This window comes from Daktulosphaira vitifoliae, unplaced genomic scaffold (assembly GCF_025091365.1).
Source record: "Daktulosphaira vitifoliae isolate Bord-2020 unplaced genomic scaffold, ASM2509136v1 Scaffold_2, whole genome shotgun sequence".
NCBI lineage: Eukaryota > Metazoa > Arthropoda > Insecta > Hemiptera > Phylloxeridae > Daktulosphaira > Daktulosphaira vitifoliae.
The window spans coordinates 34,786,241-34,804,843 of NW_026099573.1; the positions used below are offsets into that span (position 1 = coordinate 34,786,241).

At 30.7% G+C, this 18,603-nt stretch overlaps 1 protein-coding gene across 1 annotated transcript; it reads right to left on the reverse strand.

The window, feature by feature from the left end:
* Positions 1-375: 375 nt before the first annotated feature.
* On the reverse strand, positions 376-3,739 carry LOC126898183 (uncharacterized). The gene is made up of 7 exons (XM_050672123.1): positions 3,530-3,739; positions 3,210-3,405; positions 2,101-2,282; positions 1,761-1,934; positions 965-1,109; positions 505-896; positions 376-384 (listed from the first exon to the last, which is right to left on the reverse strand). The coding sequence occupies exons 1-7, from the start codon at positions 3,728-3,730 to the stop codon at positions 376-378; spliced, it is 1,299 nt and encodes a 432-aa protein (XP_050528080.1). The 5' UTR covers positions 3,731-3,739.
* Positions 3,740-18,603: the final 14,864 nt, after the last annotated feature.

Consider the following 18,603-nt stretch of genomic DNA (forward strand, 5'->3'; position numbering starts at 1 on the left):
CGTTTTTTTTTTATAGTGATTTTAATCACTGTCAGATATCATCTATACTTGTCTCATCTATGCCTCGTCCACACTGTGCCGCGACCCCACTGTGCTACCGTTTTATTTATTAAAAACAGATTTTTTTATTTACAAGCTTTATGAAATATTTTTTGGTTGCCTCTAATAATCATAATTTCATCAAGCAATGATAATGAAATCGATGTCCTTAAATCATTACACACATTTTCAAACCAGAAAAAGTTCTTTCTACTGTAACCTGTAAAAATAAAATAACACTCAAGTATTACCCATGTTATATTTATAATATTTTAAATAGTGAACACATATAACACAATAACTTTCAAATAAAATGATTATTGACTTTACAGATTATTAATGAAACTAAAATAAGTACATAAATAAGAATTCAAGTATAAATATTTCAGCTCTACCTTCCTAATGAATAATTTCTTGACCTCAACCAATAATTTTAATGAGTATAATAAGTTTAATAAATATTACCTGTGTGCATGGAACAGCCATTGCAACTTGCGCTAACTTAAATAATTCTGGCTTCTTTGCATTTAACCAAAATTGTTTAATATCAGTTTTATAATGTAATCTACAACTATTATCAAATTCTTCAATTAAAACTCTAATAGAACATTTGTCGCTTCCAGGTAGAGGTGTTAAATTAGTTGTAGTTCCACTTTGTGATTTTAAAAACTGTTCAAGTGGATCATCAACATTTTCAAAATTGTTTGTTTCTATGTCAGATATATTGTTTTTATTCATTTCTGAATCTTGTGAAGTCAGGTTTTCCATAGTATTCCAAGTTTTTATTAAATGAGATTTTGCTTCAATTTTATTATCTTCTGATAAAGTACTTTGAAATCTAGGATCTAAATAGTTTGCTGTAAAAAAATTAAATACATTTTTTTTTTATACATAAGCAATAATAATACAAAATATGTAAACAAACCTGCCAAAAAAATTGGATTTTCTAGTAAATTTTTTCCTCTTATCTTCATAGAATTTTTTAAAGCATTACTCAAACTAGTATTAATAATTTCTAATTTAGCAATAATGTTCCACCAACAAGCTGCTGCGGTCGGTATTTTGCCGCACTCGCGGGATGTTATAATGCTAAGAAAAGAAAACACAACACTTGGATGGTTCGAAAATGAACGTTGGAATATTTTATTGGTGTTTCGAACAAAACTTTATATTGCCCTGGAAGGCGTAATATCAGAAAGACCACAGTAAAACTAAAGATGACAAATATATATATATATATATACATATACGAAAGGCACAAAATGTTCGTAGCTGCGTGTTCGGCACTGTGGAGTTGACGGCGAGCGATCAAATCGGTACGGTGTCACGGAGATGATTTAACTTATATTTGCGGCGGGTCGTAGATGGACGTGCGGCACTTGCTGGACTTTGTACCGTGGCGTATCGCACGCGGTGTTAGTCAGTTAAACTACCATATGCACGTAATAGGGCGACAGCTGATAAAGGTGTCACGGGTCGCGGGGCTCCGTGTATCGAGTACGCCGCGGGACTGTGTCAAAGCAAAAAAGTCTCCCATAATTATATCACTTCTTTGCAACATGACAATTCCAATTTTAGAAGGCTCAAGAGATATAACCCATAACAACAGAGGTATATATTTTTAAAAAATTAACAATTACAAGAATATACAAAGTATTAAAAATTTTATTTAAAAATGAACAAACCATAGAAGCTATTTTATCCCAATCTTCTCAAGATACTTTTAAATCTGGCATTGTTTCTTCGTACTCTTGACAAAAACTTTTCAATTTTAAAAGTCTTTCAAGCATATCATATGTAGATGACCATCTTGTTTCAACATCAATTATTGCCAGTTTCAAGTTATTTCGTTTGAATAATCCAGCATAAGTTGGGGTCCTTAATTTTTTTACTACCTATAAAATACAAACAAAATATACAGTAAATAAATATTAGCAGTAAAATATTTCAACACTTATTTGAATCATTTGTAATTATTTGAAAAACATTTTATAGATTAAATTGTGAGGTATAATATTTTAAAATAAAATTCTATTATATATTAATAGATTTTGTAATTACATGTCTTGCGCGACTTAAAACTTGTTGAATAACTGGAATTTTAAGCCCATCTTCAATGCAAAGGTTTAATGTGTGAGCTGCACACCTAACTAATATAGTTGTTTCTTCAGGTTCAATTGCTTTGACAACTTCATCTTCAAAATTACTGGGTTCATTTTCTACAATTAGATCTTCAATGTTTTCTATGTATATATAAAATAAAAAATGATTCCATAAATTTAACTATTGATAATGTTTTTTTTTAAATTAATAAAATTTTATTTATTAATAAAAATTAATAATAAAAATGTTGACTTTGAACTTAACAATGTATACAAATTTTCCAGTTCATGCTATACAAAAATTAATTACCATTGTCAATGTTTTCCTCGTGCTCAGCTATTAAATCTGTCAATTTAATCATATTTCGAGCATTGTCAATTGTNTGTCAATTTAATCATGTTTCGAGCATTGTCAATTGTTATAGAATATATTTGGTTTTTATTTAATCCATATTTATTGAGGACATCAAATACCTATGATCGTATAAAATCTTTTTTTAGAAAATATATATCATTTATATTAATGGTCAATACCATTAACTTAAGATTTTCTGCTGTATGACCACCTAATACTTCAGAAATACTTAATGTTTTTATTTGCAACTGCATTGAATCACAAGANTTTAATGTTTTTATTTGTAACTGCATAGAATCACAAGACATGTATTGAACATTAATTCCCAGAAAAGAACGGCTATGCCATGAAACACCATCAATTTTTAATGATACCATACGGTTTTTCATATCTTTAGTAATATCAGACACTACATTGTTACTTAAGTGTGTAATATGTCCTTTAATATTTTGAGAATTAATGGCAATCTCTAGTAAACAAATAAAATAAAGTATATGTATTTCAACTTTTTTGGTTTTTATTATCAGTTTTATTTCAGTAGAATACTGATTATTATTAATATTCAATGATACTTATAAAATAATAAATTAGTATTTCTCATATTTTCACTCAATAATCTATTTATAAATTCAATAAATGGATAACAGATATATAATTTCGAAGTTAAAATATTTTTTTATCATATAAATATAAGTATTATGAAATACTCATACTTTCCGGTAAAAATGCATCTAAGACAGGATCCAAAATTTTCCTAAAACCTGAATCTTGTAATAAAGTCAAAGGTCTTCTATTTATTGTTACCATTTCAATACAAGCAGCAATTAGTGAATTTTTATGCAAGTTAAGTTTGATGGATTTTTTAGAAATGCTTACGAAATTATTCAATGTGCTCTGACTGTTATTTATCTTAAAAGAAAGACTATAAACTACATAATAAAAATTTCAAATAAACAAAAAATGTAATTGTAATATTGGATACACAATATTGTGTATCCAATATTACAATTACATTTTAACCATCATATCTTACTTTATTTATTAGTGATGTTTCTGCATCTAAGTTTTCTATTGTTTGTTTTAGTTTATTTTTGGCTTTAATTAGATCTGCATATTGTAATTTGTGATGCGCAAATACATGTTTCTCTAAGTTAGATGAATGCTTACCCGTAATAAATTTTTTACATAAATTGCACTCGCTTCTATTACTAGCGTTATCGTGTTTAAAAAACATTTTTAATACTGGATTCTTCATTTTAAATAAATATTTAAATTATTTAATTAAAAAAAAACTTTGGTGTAATATTCACTGCACATTTAAAAATAAAGACGACACAGCTATTTAATGCACATGAAATATTTTTGCTTCCATGAAAATCACATATGTACTCATTACATTAATGTATATTTGGAGATACGTATTATAACCCATAAGCGTGGTTGAAGTACACACTAAAGTGGTTTAAAATTATATTAATTATCTCAAATTATTATATATATATATTGCTATATAAATTTTGCAAGGTGAAATCTCTGATATATTGCCGTTCAAACATTCATCCTATTATCGGTATTTCACAAAAACAGTTTTATTTTTGTATAGAAATTAAGCCATTTTTGTTACAAAACCGGTTTTAAATAACGATTCCCGATTCTAGGTTAACATCTATAAAATTAAATCGGTAATCAGTAATTAATTACCGCTTTTATTAAAAAAAAAAAACCCTCAAGAGGTTCCGGTTCTCAAAAAAAAAAAAGGTTTTTTTACTGGTTTTCGGTTATCACTGATAACCGGTTTTAAGCCTTGCTTTATCATTTTTCTTTTTACAAAAATTTTAAATTCTCAATAGTTTTTGAGAAAATAAGTGTCTTGCCAGATTTTGATCACTCTGTAGAGAGATTAAGTGTTTATTAAATTGAACCTATAAAAATGTCTAAGTATTAATAAATATATTTTTTTCCGCATATTTAAAACTCATTTGGCAATTTTTATTAACAAAAAATGTTATAGAACTTAAAATTTTACAAACAAAATTGTTGTTAGTTAGAATTTTTCTTTTAATCAATTGTTTAATTAATTATAAAAATATCAATTTTACTGTATTGATTTTTAAAAATTAAGGTTGTATATAACAATTGAAATTTAAAAATCAAATTTAATTTATTATAATCTAGATAAACTAGAAACATAAAATGCATCCTGTAAAGGTTGTCAACAGACCTTAAAAAAATTAAATGAAAAAAGTATTAAAATAAATAAGTACCTTTAATGTGGCACTCCTGTTCCCCGTGCCCGGAGAAATGGCAATGCTCGCATGATGTATTTTTTAAAGCTGGATATCTAGCTGCTATAATTAAAAAATAAGGATTTATTATTGAGGTAAAAATAGATTACAATTATGAATATTGTTTATTTGTAGTCAATATCATTAATATTATAATATTATAATACATATAATATTAATATCATGTAGTCTTCATGATTGATAGAGTGTGATGAACTGGGTGTTCCAAGTCCAAGTTCTATCACGCGGATAAGTGTGATGAAGAGTCAAAATAATAATTATAATGCAACATTCACTGATTGAACACTGATCACCAAGAAGAATGTTAAGTCCCCTTTTGTATTTACACAATTCATTAAATATTAATACCATAATACTTTCTTATTATTATACCGCAACGGATTTTAGCTTCTGTTGTATGTTGAAGTACACAGGATGAAGTTGGAGCTCTTGAACGACTACGACATGCTACTGATGGTGGAATAGGGCATTCGTGGTGGGTAGGCGCAGGCCGTCAAGCACTATGCCAATGCCAACAATCCAAAGACACCAGATTATGATTCAACAAAACCAGACTCATGGATTGTGTACCAAGACTGTAAGTATTATTATATATAAGTGTAATAAATGAGTAGCAATTTAAGAACGTTAAATGATTACAGGCAATAACCTGTACGGTAGGGCCATGAGCCAGCCCATGCCGTATGGAGGTTTCCGGTGGTATGAAGGAGCAGATCTTCTGGCCGACCTTCAATAGCTTTCGGATACTGTAATACGGGGCGTATATATGAAGTGGACGTATTATATCCAGAAGAGCTGCATGACGAGCACAATGACTTGCCGTTCTTGTCTGGCAACGATGTACTGCCGGATTCTAAAAGGACCAAACTCATTGCCACTTTGAAACTCAAACAATGGTACGTCGTACACAGTGGCGTAGCGTGGGTTTCAGCTTAGTGTATGCATTGAAATTTTAAGTTTATGAAATCGTGGGGGGCTGCACCCCCACACCCCCTTACTATTTTTAAAATTTTACTTTAAACATACTAAGTTTTACGTATTTATATTACATTACCTAGAACAAAACTCAATATTATATTTAATAAACACAAAATAAATCACTTTTTAAAAATTATTTTATTTTAATAATTACATCTCATATAAAATTGAATAAAGTAATAAACTTATCAACTAATAAATTATTTATATATTAAATCAATACTTCTATTTTTAATAAGGAAATTTTCGATTACTTCATCATGAAATGTAGATTTTCTTTTCAACTCTACCATTAACTTTTTTTCTATTGACAACATTGATAATGATGAAAGACGATTTTGTTCTTGGAAATTTCTTAATAAATTCTTAATCCTTTTAAGGAAGGAGAATGATCTTTCTGCTGATGCACTAGTAGCTGGAATAGTTAATAACAATGAAATCAATTTTGTTGCCTGTGGTAAGTTTTCGTCTAAATTTGTTGTTTTTAAATAAATTAAAAGAGAGTGAAGATTAGATTTTTGAAATTCTTCCGTTGAGTAGATAACCGATAGTTCACTTCTCAATTTAGGTAAATCAAAGTATTTACCGTATGATTGTTTCAATGAATTGAATAAGTTTATAGGAAAATCATTAGCATATAGATTAAATTTTTTTAAGTCTAACAACGCAAAAAAATGTAATTGATTAAGATTTGAAAATCTTTCTTTTGTTTTATTAATTATAACGTCAATTATTTCAAAAAATAGTCGTTTGTAATTGTTTTTTTTATCTCCAGAATCTTGGTTAAATCTTTGCCTTTTTGAGCGGTGAGTTTGAGGCTGTATTTCATTGTTTATAATTTCTAACTGTGACCAAATATCATCAAAACTTGACCTGACAGTATTTAAGTAAACAATGAAATAGTCTATCTTTTTTGAGCAATAAGAAATATCAAAAACTTTTTTTTGTACGATTTAAAAAATAATTGTTGCTTGCGGTAAAATGATTAAAAATAACTTAAGGAAAAAATTTAAATCAAAACTTTGAAGAATTTTTACATACCCTTTAGCAGAAGACAATGTTTCCGAATCCCAATTTTTGGGCATTCTCTATGATTGATTCCATTAAATTTATAACATCTAGTTTATATTCAACCATCATTTCCATAAGACGACTATTGCAATTCCATCTTGTTGGAGCTACTGATGGAAAACTTTTTTTAACTACATTATCAAGTGCATGTACTTGTTTGGTAGATTTTGAAAAAAAAGACGATAAACCAGAAAGGGTTGAAAAAAATATTTTACAATCTTTAATATGCTCAACTGATTATTTTAAGAACAGATTTATTTTATGTGCTTAGCAATGTACAAAAATAGCATTTTCATATCTCGAACGCACTAATGATTACAAACCATTATGTTGCCCGGACATAACAGCTGCGCCGTCATATGTTTGGGCTATTAATTTTTCTTCACATGCATACTTTAAAATAAAACGATATACATGCTCTGATAATGCTTTCGCGGATCGATCTTCACTAACGTCAGTAAATTCCAAAAATCTTTCGACAACTTCGTTTCCATTAACGGTATTAACATAACGCAAAACTGTTGATAACTGTGACTTGGAAACAATATCGGTGTCTCATCTATAATTATTGCAACAAACGGAGTATCATGTATTTCATTTGCAATTTGTTTGAGAAGAACATTTGAAATTGATTGAATTAAGTCATTTTGAATGTCTCCAGATAAATCAGTAAATATAGTGGATGTTTCAAGGTGGGTTTTTAACAACTCATCGCGCTGGGCCATCAAATAAATAAGTTCAACATAATTACCCCTATTAACAGATGAATCTGACTCGTCGTAGCCTCTAAATGCCATTTCTTGCTGAGCTAAAAAACACGTTGAATCTATCATATTGTTTAATATGTATCTATTATTTTTAACTGTAACATTATGTTTTTCGATATTTTTTCTAAAAGCTTCACTCAAACATGTATCAATTCTTGTTTTACCAAATTTGGTTAAATCTATTAAACATTGTATGTGATTTTTAGAGGATTCATGACGACTTTTTAAATGATGAAAGTTATTGAGATCGTTAAAACCGTGTTTAGTCCAAACATTTTCTTCACGAGAAAAAATAATACAAGGCCAACAATAAAGTTTATTTGTTTTTTTATGCCTGATAGCCACTTAAATGTACTATAATACTCATACTTAAATGATCGAACATAATTTTTTTATTTTGTAGTTAAATACGGTAATTTTGGCGTGAGTCTTCCAATCTCAATAATACTTTTTTTCTCATCAAAATTTAGAGAACCGAAAGGCTTTACAAACAATTTATCAATTGCACATTCGCATATTATTGTATTATTTGAATTCATTATTGACGTACCACACAATATACAGTTAACACACACTTATAATAATAGTTTAGTAAACCGACAGAATAACTCGATATACGACGGTCAACGACAGCGTATGCAATACTAATCCCGCATACACGTGTGACTAATACACGACCGCGAGGGTAATATGTTTTGTTATTAATATTATCGATAAGAAATATAATTAACTGTCGCTGAATGTCTGTACCCGTATGCACTCGCCAACGTGCATACTGCGTACATAATAAACATGGTAGGCACTAGCCACTAGATATTATAAGGATTATAGCGCTGCGCGGCCGTGGTGTTGCGGATTAATCAATTTTAATGATTAATGAACTTGGAAGAAAATCCACAAAATATTATATTATGAAATACTAAATTAGTACAATTGAAAATTTTTTATAAAAATATAGCATTATTAATATATATAAAAAAAATTATTTTTGTAATTTGTGAAGTGTATGCTGTGCATACACAGCATACGCACACGCTACGCCACTGGTCGTACACTATATCAACTATGTCACTATGTAAACAGGCGATCGCACACGGACTGCAAGTCGTTAAAGTATATACATCGTACCTAGAGCTATTAGCTATGATATTAATACGTTTGTTACGCAGGTGCACCGCGTTTTAGAGTTTCAACAAAGTGCTTAATTGAAACCGTACAGCGAGTTGAACACTGAAATAAGAAAACAGGCGGCAAATGCTTTTGAAAATTTTCAAATTAATGAATAATGACGTCTTTGGTAAGTGCACACTCAATGCTAAGTAAGCTCGTAAACCAACCAACCTTCAACGACTGTATCAAATACGATGAAAGGTTGTGCGCCGTCATATAGGCCAGTCAACGAAGGAGTAATTTTGGCGAATGGCGGAAAAAATTCCCAATCAAATTTTTTTTTTTTTTAAAGTTGAATTAAGATATGTATAATGACATACTAAAAGTCCTCATCGATTGGACTTGAGCTTTTTTTTTTACAGCCTCGCAAAAGTTCAAAAATATGAGCTTTTTTAATTTTCTCAAAAAATATTTAACTTACAAAAAAAAGTTTCGTACAAAAGTTATTTAAAAAACAATTTCAAACAAAAAAGGTATCTTATATTTTTTCATTTAAACAAATATTTTTCGAGTTACATTACATTTAATATGAGTACTAAAATTTATTTTCCAATTTTTTTCATTTTACAGTTACTTTTTATCATGTTATACTTACATTAGACAAAATGTTATAAATGCATATGAATGTATGTGTAAGTTTATTTATTTATAGTATCATTAAAGTGTAGTGTATAATAAGATACAACCGATAGAGTAAGTAATTGATTTGACGCTATATTGTTTAAACCCAACTAAACGCTAAATTGTACATTCCTAAACAACATTTATATTATGTCAATTGCCACCAGAATTTCTGCTTATCTTTTTCTTTTTCTTTGCCTTAATTCCAACTACTTGGGGTCGGCCACCCTCATCCTAAACTTCCACTTGACACGATCTCCCACATCTTCTACGCTCACATCAACTGTCCTCAAATCGCATTCAATAGCATCCCTCCATCTCTTTTTTGGTCTTCCTCTACCTCTTCTTCCTTCAACATTAATTTCTATAACTGTTCTTACAGCTCCCGCGATTCTTCTCTCCTCATAACATAATCAAACCATCTAAGTCTATTTTCTCTCATCTTATACACGATTGACGCTACACTTACATTCCCTCTTATATGCTCGTTCCTTTTCTATCTTTTCTAGTCACTCCACTCATCCAACTAAGCATTCTTCTCTGCTACACTCATTCTCTGCTCTACTTTCTTATCAACCGCCCAACTTTCTGAACCATACATTGTAACGTCACAAATTCGAAGGTGGACCGTTTATGATTTTTTGTTATGTCTACTTATTTATTTTATCGCGCGAAAGAACCTTTTTCTGACACAGCGGTGTCAACCACTCATTATTTTACCGCTGACCGCTAGATAAGGCGATAAAAGAGAAATATAATTAAAATCGAATTGTTATCGTATTGATCCCTTCCAAAAAGACTGGCCGTTATCGTTTTGAAATTGCCGTTAGATCGGTGTTGACTCTTCTCTATTCTTTCTTCTGTCATTGACCGTGCTAGGGTGCACACATTTGTTGTTTTATTGACATATTTTTCAATGATGGAGTAGAGCCGCCAACGGCAAACGGCCAGGTCTTTTCGGCGAAGCATCCAGACCATCGGATGGGTCTCTTCGGAGACCGGGTATCGTTTTCTTTTTTATATTATATTTATGTAATGAGCTATATTTTATTAATTATTTTATTTAATTTTATTTTATTGTAAATTAACTTAATTTTGTTTATGTGTGGAGAGCACGTGTTTCCCTTTTCTTTTAGCCAACGCTAAGGAGCGAGTGTCCAGACCGCTCCTGGTGTTCTTCATTAATCTCCGATTAACATTAACGGATGTGTTCCAATACCGTCCATGATGTTTGTAATATTATTCGTTTGTTTTGTTTAAATATTTTATTTTATTTGTATTGCCTTTATTTGTAGACATGGTTTTTGATGCATTCGCATTTTTGTCCATGTTTAACTTAATTTTCTTTTTTTAACAATTAAATTAAATTTCCTTATTAATTTCAACTGTAATATTTATTTTATTGCGCGAGTAACTTAATTACTCGCGTGTATTTCATTCCTATTCCTTAATCTAGACACGGGCTACGGTATGTTTTACATATCAACCACATACAACTTTGATTGTCTTAATTGTGTTCTATAAACCACGAGGCATTATAGTAATTTATACATATAACGACATATTAACTTAGATTGTACTTTTAATTAACTTAAAATTAAATTCCACCTATGGTCCGGTAATCATATCTGATAGGTGTGACACCTCGCCTAGGTGGTGGCGACCCTTGCTACTCTAGCTAGTCGTTATGCAAGTGGCAAACCACGTTGTTGTTACAGGCCAATATATAAAAAGCCCGCTTGCAGAATGGCGACCCTAGCCAGGATAAGACATAAATGTCTTTACTTACTTTTTTTTCACAATAAACCTTTTCATTTAACGTAAAATAATTTAATTAGTACGTTATTTGACTTATGGTTTGGGGGGTATAAACATGACGCCAGGACATTGGTCACATGCCTTGGGAAATGTTTTATTCTCTTATCGTAGTTACAATAATTGTACTAATTTTATTTATTATATTCAATTTTCATTTTTACGTCGTTATATTATAAATATATACTGTCTTATTAAATTTTCATTACGAGCTCATAACATAAGTGTACGATTTTGGTCCTTAGGACATGTTATTTGCCTCGCCTTTGTTTTTAGATTGAAGTTTGTAGCCGTACGGTCCTTTTTGTGTATTTGTATGTATTATTTTTTTGTGGTGGTGGTTCGAGTGACCTTGTAGCTGTCAGCGAGTTTTTTCCGAGTCACATGGGTTATGCGTTACGCCGCTGGATTTAATCATTACTACAATGCATGGAAGATGCCTGTATTATGTGTCCACATCGAAGACCTCATTGAAGTCTTAGATTTTAAGAATTAGATTAAGATATTTATTTAAGATATATATATATATTTAAATCTTTATTATTCTCTCATAGGGCATGTTCCCTTTGCAGGATTTTTTTTTATATTTTCCCCAAAATCTCTCTTAGGTCAGTCACATTTTACTATGATAAGTCATATGAATTATTTTCATATGCAATTTTTTTTAAAACAAAGTTGTGCTTTTCTTAACTTTACTTGAATTCTTACTTTATTTCATGTTATTATACGGTTTAGTGCGAAGTCCATTCCGGCTTGCCGTTATAATTTAACTTAACTTGATTATTTTGTTTTACTTTTTGTTAGTGTGCGGTTTAGTGCGATGTCTATTCCGGCTTACCGTTATCACTTAACCTATATTTTAGTTATGACTGCTTGGTATAGTGCGACGTCTATTCCGGCTTACCACAGTTTTTTAACTTAAATTGATCGTTATCGATTTATTATATATTGTAATGTAAACTATTAACTTAATCTGTACAGCAAATATGAGTTTGTTTTATATTTCACTGTTCGGACAGTTTAACTTATATTTTATTCAAGTACATTAGCATTTTAATTTTAAGCACAATCTTTTCTCTTGACCAACAAATTAAAGTCATCTATGTAAAATTATGCTGAGTAATTATCCAACAGTCTGTCGACTTATTTCAGTTTAATTTTGTTTTTTTTTTCAATCGTCATTTGATTTGACATGACTAGTCTTGATTTAATTTCTTAGTCACTTTTGAACAAGTAATGAACTGACCTATTTTTAATTTTATTATTTTATTTTGCTCATTTAACTTAATGTTAAAATTTATAAAATCAATATTCTTGCATTATGTATAAGCTCATACATAAACTAATTTTAATATTATAACGATACCCCTATGCTTCAGTCGTTGGACTGGCCAAGCCAATATAATTTTGTTGTTTTAACTTATATATTTTTTTGCATTTCTCTCTGGTGAAAAAATTGAACATTTGAATTTTATCACGGGTTCAGCTCAAATTTTTTTTTACAAAAAAAAAAATATTTACAAGCTTAAATTTTCAGCTTGAAAGCTGATGAACATTTTGCCGGATAAATCCGAAGACTTTATTTAATCACATTGTTGTGATCACATTATTATTACCGACAGTATTATTTTGCCAGTACTCATACTGACATTTTATTTTATGTTATACTCATAGTGCGGTATATGAGGTAAAATTAACTTAAATTTCAAGTTCAATCAGATTATCTGATATTAATTAACTCACCAATATTAACGTCGGGATTTCACTTTATATTAATTTTATTTTTAAGTTTATTGAAAATTGTAATCATATTGAAGCTTACATAATTTTATTATTCAGCTGAATTTGATTGTTTTTGTTATTTACATAATATTTTTTATNGATTGTTTTTTTGTTATTGACATAATATTTTTTATTAATATTTAAACCGTCCGTAGTATTTTTCTATTTGCTACTAGTGCGATTAGTAGTTTAACTTACCTTAATTATTTTATTGTTTAACAGTACAATTAATTATTTTAATATCTAATCCGTTTGTGCGACAAACATTAACATACACGTCTGCCGAAAACCGGATTTCATTTTTATTGTTGTCTTGTTGTTATAATTGATATTTGACAAAATTTCACGTCTTAGTGTTAAATTTTGTTATAAATTTCATTTTTACTTAAGCAGTCAAGCTATTGTGTTTGATTTTTTTTTGTAATTCTGTTTAGAGTGTTTATACTCAAATTCTGTTTGTTTTTCGATCTCATAGTGAGGATTAATCAAATTATTCATAATTTGAATTAACTAAACGCATCTGTTGTTTGTTTTTATTTTTTTCTTTATAAAAGTTTCTTATTTTATTTTTTGACGGTTCGTTAAGTCTTACTGTTGATAATCGCTTATCTGTCATTCTACATTTTTCTTTTGATCTATGGCTGAAGGCGCTGGAAAAAGAAAAACCAAGTCACCTGATCGTTTTGGATTTGAAAGATCTAGTTTTAATATCGAGAAAATTTTATCTACAACACAGGATTTTTCATCAAGTTGTATCATGGCTGAAACAAAAGTACCATCCAATTCTGAACTTTATACATTCATATTAGACATGCGAAAAGATATTAATAATCTTAATAATTCTCAAAGTAAACTGTCAGAGCAAATGGATATTTTATTGAAAGGCATTAGTGAACTAAAATCCAAATGTGAAGAGAATAACCGTCTTATAAGCACTAAAATCGAGTCTGTTAGTTTTGAATGCGACAAGCGGTCAGTATCTACTGATAATCGATTTACTGGACTATATCAAGTTCTAGCTGATACAAAGGACTCTGTTTCAAATATTGACACATGTATAGTAGAATTACAAAGTCATCAATCAGCATCCGATATTGTTGTTACCGAATTACGTACCCAAAATGAAGAATTTACTAACAAAGTTGAACACCTCTGTAATGAAATACAAGATATTCACAAATTATCCGTACTTGACGTTCAAAAACAACCATCAAATCCGACCGTTGCTTTTACAACAATTGATCCTGTACTAACATCTACGAAAGTTCAACCACCACTCGTTCCATGCACGCCTGACATCAGTCGGTTATCTATATCTATGTTACCTGAAAAATTTCATCAAGTTGTTCCCGAATTTACCGGTTTTATTAATGAAGTACATCCTGAATTATTTTTAAATGAAGTTGACATATATTTTTCTAGTATTCAAGCTACTGAACAGCAAAAAATTAGTTGTGTTCAACGTCGTCTTGTTAAAGTCGCTCGAGTTTGGTTGGACGCTTTATTACCACCTCCTTCTACTTATAATGAATTTAAAGATTTATTTCGTCGGCAATTTTGGTCTGAAACTATACAAAATCGCGTTCATGATGAAATTTTACAACCATATCGTTATACATCCAGCTCTGGCCTATCAACTCATGCCATGCAGTGGATTACAAAAGCTCGTTTTTTAACACCGCCTATACCTGCTGAACGTTTAGTCCATGTCATATGTCAACATTACAATGATCATATTTGTACTGCTTTAATCGGTCGTAGTCCAAAAACTACATCTGAACTACTTTCTGTATTGTCTGAGATAGAAAACACACAATCGTTTCACTTGAATTCAAATAATACGAATGACTCTCGTTCACCATCGTTGAGCAATAATAGTCGTGAACGAAATCAAAATTCTCATAGTAATAATCGCAGAGGATATAATCAAAGAAACTATCAAAATCGAAACTTCAATAATCGTTCAAATCAACCAACTACATCTTTTTCGGGAAACGAAAGAGAGAACGACCAGTAATTTTGACGGCTAGTCGTTCTCTCCACCCCATCGTCGATACTATTTCCACTTCGAATGGGGATTCTTCTTTTTCTTCTATTTCCAATAATCAGTCTCCACAGATTGACATAAAATTATTTAATACAAACTATACAGTACTGTTAGATTCTGGTGCTACATGTTCTGCTATATCTGAAGAAGTTTTTATAACTCTTAGTCGTGAAGTTACCGACGCTAAATTATTACCTATATTACCCATTACTGGAGTTACCGTCTCAACAGCTGTTAATGGAAAGAACAAGAAGGTCCACAATCAAGTTTTATTGTCTTTTGCTATTAAAAATTATCTCTTTGATTGTATTTGTCTTGTTGTCCCCCAATTGTCTGTACCTATTATCTTCGGCGAAGATTTTTTGTGCAAATATTCTGTTGTTTTAGATTATCATCATCATATAATTAAATTCATGTCATTGGACATTGAATTACCATTTAAATCTTCTGTTTTACTCAATAAGAATAAGTCTAATTTGTCTTCAATCAAATTACATGTTTTACCGTCTTCTGTATATTTTTCTGAGTCTGAACAAATTGACTCTGCAATTCAGACAATGTCTCATTTTACACCATCTAATAAAAAGTCCACAGTTTCTATTTTCTCAATGTCATCATCAAATACACTTAGTAATGAAGAAATTCTCAAAGAAGTTGATTCTGTTCAAAATATAAATTCATCTCAACGTTTAAAATTATTTAACATACTGTGTAAATATCGTTATGTTTTTCATGACCGACCTGGTTTGAATATTTTATATACATGCAAATTTGATGTCATCAAAGACGAACCATTTAAAGTCAAACCATATCCAATACCCTTTTCACAACGTCCCGCCGTTGAGAAAGAACTCGAACGTATGTTGGAATGGGGGGTCATAGAACGAAGCTCATCACCGTATGCCAACCCTATTATCTGCGTAAAGAAACCAGATGGATCTGTTCGATTATGTTTGGATGCCCGTCGTATAAATAAACTTATCATACCAATGCGTGATTCATCACCACCGATTGAAGAAATACTCGCACGATTTTATGGAAAAAAGTTTTTCTCTTCGATTGATTTCTCCTCAGGATATTGGCAAGTTGGACTTCATCCGTCCGTTCGCAAATATGTCTCCTTTGTATATAATGGACGAACGTATTCTTTCACTAGAGTCCCATTTGGTTTGAATATTTCAAATACCGCTTTTGGTAAAGCTTTAGAAGCTACGTTAGGATGTGGTTCTTTTGATACATTTGAAGGAAGTTCTAGTAACATTCAGTCATATGTGGACGATGTACTAGTCTCTACTGCTTCTTTTGAAGACCACCTGGAAAGATTGGACGAACTTTTTAATAAAATACATGAATCTGGCATGACCTTAAAGTTATCAAAATGTAATTTTTTCAAAAACGAGATTAAGTTTTTAGGTCACATTATTACACCTCAGGGTATGACCATGGATAATTCTAAGTTAGAAGCTGTAAAAGACTACCCTATACCTCGTAATAAAAAGGAATTACAATCATTTATTGGATTTTGTAATTTTTATCGAAAGTTCCTTGACCATCACGCCTCTTTAATGCGTCCGTTAACTGAGCTAATATCTGCACCATCATGGAAATTCACTGAAGAACACCGGAAACAATTTGAACTTATAAAATCGTCATTTGTCAATGTCGTCTTAGTACATCCAGATTTTAATTCTGAGTTCTATATTCAAACTGACGCATCCAAACTCGGTTTAGGTGTTGAACTGTTTCAAACAGACACATTTGGTAATCGGAATACCATTGCATTTGCAAGTCGTGTTTTAAACTCTGCAGAACAGAATTATTCTATCACGGAAATGGAATTACTGTCAATAGTTTTTGCTTGTACAAAATTTCGAATTTTTTTGCTAGGACATCATGTAAATGTCATAACAGATCATCAAGCTCTAGTATTTTTGTTTAGATGTAGACTTCGCAATGCTCGTTTAACCCGTTGGACTCTTTTATTACAAGAATTCGATTTACACATTCAATATTGTCCAGGAAATCTGAATATTGTAGATGCTCTATCACGTAGTCCTATTGGTAGGGATGATATGATTGTAGAACCTATGACCCGTCTTATGACTTTTAAAATTCAAGTGCCACCTCAACTTCCTGACAATATTACAAATATGTTACACACCATTGGATTTGACCAAAGAGCTGATTCTAAATTGTTAAACGTTATAAATAAATTATCGATGACACCAGTTCCAGTTATATTGTCTAAATTTTATATTATTTATAATGATGTTTTGTTTCGCCGTCGATCTCACTCGAGTGACGATTGGTTAATTTGTTTACCATCTAAATGTGTTTTGTCTACTGTTTTATCTATCCATGAGATGTACGGTCACGTCGGATCAAAGAAATGTATAAGTGCCCTCAAAGAATTCTGTATTTTTTCAAATATGGACCGTAAAGTCCGTCATATATTGTCTTCGTGTGATATATGTCAACGTACTAAACATCAAACTAAAAGAAATGAAGGTCTTATGCAAAGTATAATTGCCGAGTTTCCTCTTCAACGTGTTCTTGTCGATTTATACGGTCCTCTACCTATTGGTTGGAATGGCGTATCTTACATATTTGTTGTTCTGGATAATTTTACACGTTTTGTTCGACTATATCCTTTGAAGAAAGCTACCGCATTAGCTATGATCAATCGATTGACTAATGATTACATTGCCACTTATGGAAAGCCGCAGGTTGTAGTGTCAGATCACGCAAAACAATTTGGCAGCCGAATTTGGCAATCACGTTTGATTGAGTTAGGCATTTCACCAACCCACACAAGTGTGTACCATCCACAATCGAATCCATCAGAAAGAGTTATGCGTGAGTTGGGTCGATTTTTTAGAACATATTGTCATGAATATCACTCTAATTGGCCACGATATGTCCCCTATATTGAATGGGTAATTAACAATACTCTTCACGAAGCTACTGGATTTACACCAAACGAATTGTTTTGCCGTGATATAAAATCATCTCCTATAAAGAAAATAATACAGTTTCCTCCAGGTTCAGACTTATCCAAAGAACAGAAATATATAATGGCCCGGGAAATGCAACTTTCCAAATCAAATCAACGAAAACTGCGTCACGATCGTGGTGGCCCTGCTATTTCCTTTAAAATAGGAGATTTAGTACTCGTTCGTTCTCATAAACTTAGTTCTAGTGTAGACCGAATGATCAGCAAATTTTTTTTATTGTACGAAGGACCATTTGTTGTTATTGATGTTAAACATCAAAATGCATATGTTGTGAAAGATGCAGAGACAGGAAAGCTTCGGGGTACATTTAATGTGATCTTTCTCAATAAGTACTTGTCTCCAATGTCTACGTCTAGTCTATAAAATTGATTCTATTTTAAATTTTTTTTATTCAATTCTTAATAATAATTTTATATGATTTCATTATCTCATAATGTATATTTGATTGATTTATATTCAATTTATTTTATTTTATTCTCTTTATTCTATTTTAATTTTGTTTTTCTTGTTTTGCTTAAAGGTTGAGGTCCACTTTG

What these genes read in the sequence shown, in the direction of transcription:
- LOC126898183 (XM_050672123.1), bottom strand. Translation starts at nt 3,730, where the DNA reads ATGTTTTTTAAACACGATAACGCTAGTAATAGAAGCGAGTGCAATTTA. An exon ending in AAACAATGCCAGATTTAAAA is followed by an intron (nt 1,110 to 1,760) that starts GTATCTTGAGAA and finishes ACATCCCGCGAG; the next exon opens with TGCGGCAAAATACCGACCGC. An exon ending in AAATCCAATTTTTTTGGCAG is followed by an intron (nt 897 to 964) that starts GTTTGTTTACAT and finishes ATTTTTTTACAG; the next exon opens with CAAACTATTTAGATCCTAGA.